General features: G+C 33.1%; 1 protein-coding gene across 2 annotated transcripts; it reads left to right on the plus strand.

Annotated features, from left to right (window-relative positions):
- Window positions 1–1,295: 1,295 nt before the first annotated feature.
- LOC143583995 (FAM10 family protein At4g22670-like) lies at window positions 1,296–6,428 on the plus strand. Of its 2 annotated transcripts, XM_077066155.1 has the most exons (12): window positions 1,296–1,535; window positions 1,608–1,650; window positions 3,089–3,223; window positions 3,305–3,392; window positions 3,498–3,578; window positions 3,684–3,748; window positions 4,452–4,592; window positions 5,302–5,418; window positions 5,518–5,722; window positions 5,756–5,841; window positions 6,064–6,121; window positions 6,222–6,428. In XM_077066155.1, exons 1-12 carry the CDS (start codon window positions 1,426–1,428, stop codon window positions 6,317–6,319), a joined length of 1,227 nt encoding a protein of 408 aa, XP_076922270.1. In that variant the 5' UTR covers window positions 1,296–1,425; the 3' UTR covers window positions 6,320–6,428. The 2 variants fall into 2 exon arrangements, with proteins under 2 accessions (XP_076922270.1, XP_076922269.1); XM_077066154.1 differs by having other exon boundaries at window positions 1,304–1,535; window positions 5,518–5,841.
- The last annotated feature ends 722 nt before the right edge of the window (window positions 6,429–7,150 follow it).

The raw sequence follows: 7,150 nt of genomic DNA on the forward strand, positions 1-7,150 counted from the left end.
CCTAATACTATCGGCGAATGTAGAGAATCGACCTAATAATATCGGCGAAGGTTATAGGGCGGAATGCCTTTTAAAACGTATATGTATGAATTAAAGTATGTATGTAAGTATGAAAGAAAGAATGAAAGTACGTATGTATGTAAGTATGTAAGTAAATATGAAGGTATGTACCTTTGGGTGCATACATAAGTATGTGGATGTATAGTTTGTCGTCTGATTAACTAGAACTCACTCAGCACAACTGACTTTTAGTATGCACGCAGGTAATAGATTGAGACAGCTGGTTTGAGCGGACATATGGCAAGATTGAAGAGGCTGGCATCTGAAGATTTGTCATGACGTTTCGATACTATGTTTTATTTATGTTTTAAAAAGACAAGTTATGAATATTTGTAATGAATGGTTGACTATTATTATTATTCCGCGAAAGTTTTAATTAACTATGATATTCAGAACTGTGTTTATGGGTAAATCCGACGTCCAAAGTAGGGCACCGGTAACGGGGCCTTACATCTAAGCTCTGTAAATTTTATTTTGTTCGTGAACCATTTGTGAACACATTCATTTCCTTAATGAACGAACACAAATATAAAATCTCATTTAGTAAGTGTTCGTGAACACATTATTTCCTTAATAAATGAACATGAACAATGTCTTGTTCATGTTCATTCGGTTTGTTTACAGGCTACTTAAATTTGAGCCACACAATTCTTAGTTTCATTCAATATTTTGTTATAACGAAGTTTTATATAATTCAATATTGTTTTATCTCTATAAATATCTTTTACATATTTTGTTTTTCACTTACAAATTTTGAAATATAATGTTTTTATAAATGCCAAATATAACATTATGAAATTCGTAATTTACCAATGTTTTAGTATAAGATTCGTTCAAAACCAATCCACGCCAAATATAAATACTTATTTTTTTTCACAACATAGTGTTGTTCTAAACTTCGAATACACCGTTATCACGTTAATATATCTACGTATTCCTCGATACAACAACCTCCTTCAATGTTCGACCATAACATATAGATAAATATCACTTTTTTTGTTATCACCAAGGAAACTTAAATTTTTGTAAGGACAAATTTTATTAACTTTATCTTTTATTAATGTTTCCGTCGTGATACTTGGGATTATGTTTACCAGCGTTTCCATTGCAATGCGCGGAAACCTTACTAGTTTTTAATAATTTAAAATGAGAATAATAAAAATTGTGACATACTCAAGGGACACTTTATGTAACAACACATATATCAATCAGAAGCTACTAGAAGTAATACTCTACAAATCATCATCTTTCTTTCTGATCTCGAATATTTTCCATAATAATAATAATAACCTCAACTTCACTTCACCGCCCACTGTTAAACCCTAAAACTCTACCACCACCACCACCACCACCACCGTTGAATCAATGGACGCGGCTAAAGTAGAGCAATTAAAGGTCTTCATCAGTCGTATCGAGTCCGATCCTTCAATCCTCAGTGATCCTTCACTCTCCTTCTTCCGAGATTATCTCGAAAGGTAAATTTATTATATTAGGGTTTCTAATTCTAATTTTAATTGCTTGCTTATATGCTTTGATTTTGGTTTCAGCCTCGGTGCTAAGCTTCCGGCGTCTGCTTACAAGACTGAATCCGTAAGTTGATTGATTATTTGATAATTTATTCATTTGTTGATTGATTGTTTGATGAAATTAGTATCAAATTATTGTACTTGTGGTTAAGTTATGTAGAATGTTCATATATCAGTTATCGTTCTCAAATTAGGGTTATGTAGAAATTAAAAAAAAAAATAATAATTAGGGTTTTTATTCATGAAATCAAGTTTTTAGGGTGGAATTATGTCTAGTGTGCAATGATGATAAAAATGCCTAAAAAATCAGTTTTTGATATTTTTCTAATAAAAACCCTAGGTGTTGCTGTATTGTACAGTATAGCAGGCGCTATCTTTGCGATTATCAACTATGATTGTTGATAAGGGCAAGAATAAGGGACTGATGAACTATATATATGGGTTGAGTGATTTGATAAGCTTTTAAGTTGTTTTTGGTTGAGGAAACACAGTTATAACATGAAACTTTGCATGGGCTAATGCGAGTCTTTTTATTAGTAAATGAAATGTGAATGCAATGAATCGAAAGAGGAGGAACTAAATTCAAGATGACAAACCTAAAATCAAAACTAATTATTATCTTTTTAAGGGTGCGTTTTGTTCACGGAATTGATAGGAGTTGGAACTAATTTTCATGAAAAAGTGTTTGGTTTGCATGGGTTGAATTTCATTTGGATTTAATTCTCTTATTCATTGGATTTCAAGAATCCTTCACGTAAGGGATGGAAATCTTAACATTGGAATGTTTGTAAAATACTAGAAACTCAAACTCCTTGCCATTTCTTTCGGTTATTTACTTTTGTCTATTGCTATTCCAAACTTCGTTCTTATTTCAATTAATTCACGGTTTCTATTTCTAGATTTGCTCATGTTTTTTCCATATACTACTTTACCCGATTTCTATAAATTCATGATCGTATCTAATCATTTCCTATCACAGTTAGAATGCATTTTGTTTATCAAATGAATTCTTAGGTGACTATATATTTTGTTTTATGTTTTTTTTATCAAATTCAGTTTTTTTGGTCTATTTAATTATATCGGTTCCAGACATTGAAATGGAAGACTAAAAACGAGTGATTTCTCTTTATCAAAACAAAAAACAACATTAATTGATGAGTTTTAGATATTGAAATAAAATATCAAGAAAAAAGAATCGGAAGTGTGATTAAGTTTCATATTTTGTTCTATAAATTTTATCCCAGAAAACGGTATTAAAAAAAAGTAGGGACGTAGAAGAAGTTAGGGACAAAAAAGAACGATGTTAGGGTTTGACGTTGATTGCAGATTTTTATGGGGGTGTTTCAGTTGAAGGGGTATTTTTTGTCATTATGGTTTATACATTCCAGTTTTATTAAAAAAATTTACCTGTCAAAACACCTTCAGTTTTTATAGGATTCCATTCAAATTCCAAATTTTCAGTTAATATCATCTTTGAATAAATGACTAATATGACCTTGCAGAAGCCATACGTTGTTGAAGAGAGTGATGAAGAAACTGAACATCCTCAAGAAGAAGAAGAAGAGGATGAGATAGTAGAATCTGACATTGAATTTGAAGGTGAAACTGTTGAACCTGATAATGATCCTCCACTAAAGGTTAGTCTTTTTTCATAGTGGTTTTATTTATTCTGATTGCATCGTTTTTTGTTTCTTATATAATTGTTGTTTATATTGTAGATGGGAGATTCTTCAGTGGAAGTCTCTGAAGAAAACCGTGATGCTTCTCAAGAGGCAAAAGCAAAAGCCATGGAAGCAATTTCTGATGGTAATTTACCTTTTTTTCTTATTATTTTGTCAGTTAGTTATAATTTTGATTGGAAATTTATCATATTTTTGTATTAATGAGCAACTCACTTGTTGTGGTGAACAGGTAAACTTGAGGAAGCAATTGAGCATCTCACTGAGGCGATATTGCTCAACCCGACTTCTGCTATAATGTATGCAACCAGAGGTAAACACGAACAAATTTTTTGACAAAAGGTTACATTTTTATTGTGATATCAAGACATGAAAGTTCAATTTGTTCTTTTGTTTGATTTATTTGATTACTATATAGCTTCTGTATATATCAAAATGAAGAAACCAAATGCTGCCATTCGGGATGCTGATGCTGCTCTAAAGGTTGTATCCATTTTTATAAATACTCACATGTCAAACATGATCCTTTCTACATTTTGACCATCACTGTTTTTATTCGGGGTGTAAATGAGCCAAGCGGATCCTGGGGTCGTCTAGGCTCAAGCTCAGTTTGTTTAACTTGAGAGAGCTTGAGCCCGAGCTCGGCTCGTTTTGAGCTATATATCTAAAGCTCGAGCTCTGCTTGTTTGTTATTTATATTTAATTTTTTTTTATATTTTTTCGTAACAGTTTTGATATAACTACTATATATTTTATTCCGTTATTTTTTATCATAATTTTATACATGACAATAGTTGTAAAATTATCTCTCTAATATATTACATAAAGGTTTTATAAATAACAGGCTTGTTTAGGCTTGCGAGCCAGCTCAAGCGTGATAAGTGACGCTTGGGTTCGTTCATTAAACATAGCTATTTAGCTCAATCTCGTTTAAGCTTGGCTTGACTCGAAATCAGGTAGCTTACGAGCATGTTGATGAATTAATATATTTGTTAAAACCAACAATACACAGATCACTCATTACACAAGTTCATCTCATTTGCATGTGATACATAATTTCATCAGCGTAGATGTATCACATGCAAATGAGATGAACTTGTGTAATGAGTGATCTGTGTATTGTTGGTTTATCAGCTACTTTGATAACTAATAACTAACCGACATCATTTCCAACAAATATTTCCAGATAAATCCAGATTCTGCTAAAGGCTATAAATCACGTGGAATTGCACGGTCAATGCTTGGTCAATGGGAAGAGGCTGCAAAGGATCTTCATGTAGCATCAAATATTGATTTTGATGAAGAAATAAGTTCCATCCTTAAGAAGGTATGTAGATGCACATTTGGTCAATACTAGCTGTTTTTATTTGGATACATGGTAGCAGCGTTTGATTTTGTTTAATACTTTTTAAGATTATCAATAGCACACACAAATATAATAAAAAGGTAAAAATCCCATCACCATGCATCTTTAATATTCTTTTATTTTGTAGGTAGGGCTTGATTGAATATTCCAAGCTGAGATTGTTTTGCATTCCATATATAGGCTATGAATAAACTAGCAATTAGTTTATCTTTTACATCTAAAAAAATAGAGACATACAATAAATATGCATACACACAAAAAGTATGTGTATGCCTGTGCGCTTTTGATAATTTATTTTTTAATAGATAAATTAATTGTTATTTGTTCATAACCTTCATACCTAATGCAAACCATTCTTGACCTGTTAAGACTTTTTAATTCAATCAACTAATCAAACACTGTTTACAAAATCAAAGAAAATAAAGATGCACTGGGAAGGGTTTTTTTTACATTCTGTCCAATACTAGCTGCAAAGGATCTTCATGTCATCAAAATCAAATACTGGATTGTAAAACATTAGAATGCTCGCTTCTTTTTTTTTTCCCTTGTACTTGTGTATAGAAATGATGTTTTAGAAAACATTGAAGTCGGTCTTGATCTACAAATTTTATATACAAGTGAATTTTTTTGTTCAATCATCTTAACTGATTTATGTCGCATACTCGCATAGGTTGAACCAAATGCACACAAAATAGTCGATCATCGTAGGAAGTATGATAAGCTGAGGAAAGAGCGAGAGGACAGGAAAGCAGAACGCGAGAGGCAACATCGCAAAGCTGAAGCGAAGGCAAGTTTTATTTTGTTTCCTTTTTCAAAAATCTTTTTATATGCCTCTGTTACTTGTTTTGTTAATACAATATGATAATTTGTCATGTTATGCATATAGGCTGCATATGAGAAGGCTAAAAAGGAAGAAAAAGCATCTTCAAGTGAAAGATCTGGAGGTATGCCAGGTGGCTTCCCTGGTGGCATGCCTGGCGGTTTCCCAGGTGGGTTCCCTGGTGGCATGCCTGGTGGGTTCACAGGCGGTATGCCTGGTGGGTTCCCAGGTGGCATGCCTGGCGGGTTTCCTGGTGCTGGTGCTGGAGGTGGTATGCCTGGCGGGTTCCCTGGTGCGGGTGCAGGTGGTATGCCTGGTGGGTTCCCTGGTGCTGGTGCTGGTGCTGGAGGGGGTATGCCAGGTGGCATTGACTACAGCAAAATCTTAAATGTGAGTATGGCTTGTATATATGGATGTGTCTATGACACGTACATATGCATCATACATATATATACATAAGTAGATACGTACATACACACACATGCATAGACATAAATACGTAGATGCATACATGCATATACCTGTGCATGTGCATATTTGTTTCCTTCTAATTATTCATGAGGTTATTCTCAAGTCATTCATTTTGATGTTTTCTTTTTTTCTTTTCAACAGGATCCTGAATTAATGGCAGCATTTAAAGATCCTGAAGTAATGGCTGCTCTGCAAGATGGTATGTTCTTATTTTATTCCAACTACATGTGATATTGAGGTTTTGTGTAGTTCTGATTGGTGGGAAAGTGATGATTTGTTATTTGTGTTTTTTTATTCAGTTATGAAGAACCCTGCGAATCTGGCGAAACACCAAGCGAACCCGAAGGTTGCTCCACTCATTGCAAAAATGATGAGCAAATTTGGTGGGCCCAAGTGAAGAACATATGCTGTGGAAATCTAGTGTTGATTTGTGAGTCAAATGTTTTTGTTGGTTTTGTGTTTTGGAACGGAAGAGTGAATACCGTTGGTGTATTTGGTATATTTAAGGTTTTCGACATCTTTATCTTTCCTTTCAGAATTGAATCAAAAACAAAATAGTAACTTTTTTCAGGTTTTTATTGCGTTTTCCCTAATGTTGGGCTCCCTATTTAAACATAAGATGACATAGATGAAAATGCCACCAAGTTAGTTTTGAACAAATATATTAAGAGCCTAATGTCTTAGCATCATGATAATTTAGTTTAGTTATCGTTTTTAACTTATTTTTTTTAAAAATAATCGAAATTGAAAACTAAAAATACTGTACTTTTAACTTAAATTTAAAGAAGCCAAACAAGTGGCTTATCTTAACTCACTTATAGACAGATTTCAAATGAGCTTTGAGCGGTGTCTTAATTAGAATGATCAAGATAAGAGAAAGTGAATCTTTATATTGACTTGATGGGTCAGCACCCGTTTGAACAATCCTTATTAGATGACCAAAATGAAAGGAAGTGTAACTTTATATTTGACTGGATGGGTCAACATTCAACAACCACCGGTCAGTACAATATAAAACTTCAACTTCTAATTGGAAGACATGCTTTATTTGGACAAAGCTTAATCCTAGTGTTAGTTTTGTAACTGACTAGTTAGTTTTTCACATGATTAGATTTGAACTTAAATTTCTAAGGTATTATATGCACATGCGGGAAAGTTATTGTACAAAGGACATTTAATGTACAAAAGCGTAAAGAGTTTTAATTATAGGTTGCGTAATCATGTACAT

Source organism: Bidens hawaiensis, unplaced genomic scaffold (assembly GCF_021521415.1).
Source record: "Bidens hawaiensis isolate Kalapana, Puna unplaced genomic scaffold, B.hawaiensis_p1.1 tig00032755_1, whole genome shotgun sequence".
NCBI lineage: Eukaryota > Viridiplantae > Streptophyta > Magnoliopsida > Asterales > Asteraceae > Bidens > Bidens hawaiensis.

Coding starts and splice junctions, on each gene's coding strand:
- LOC143583995 (XM_077066154.1), top strand. CDS start 1,426: ATGGACGCGGCTAAAGTAGAGCAATTAAAGGTCTTCATCAGTCGTATC. Junction 1,651..3,088: donor CTGCTTACAAGACTGAATCC/GTAAGTTGATTG, acceptor ATGACCTTGCAG/AAGCCATACGTTGTTGAAGA. Junction 3,224..3,304: donor ATAATGATCCTCCACTAAAG/GTTAGTCTTTTT, acceptor TTTATATTGTAG/ATGGGAGATTCTTCAGTGGA.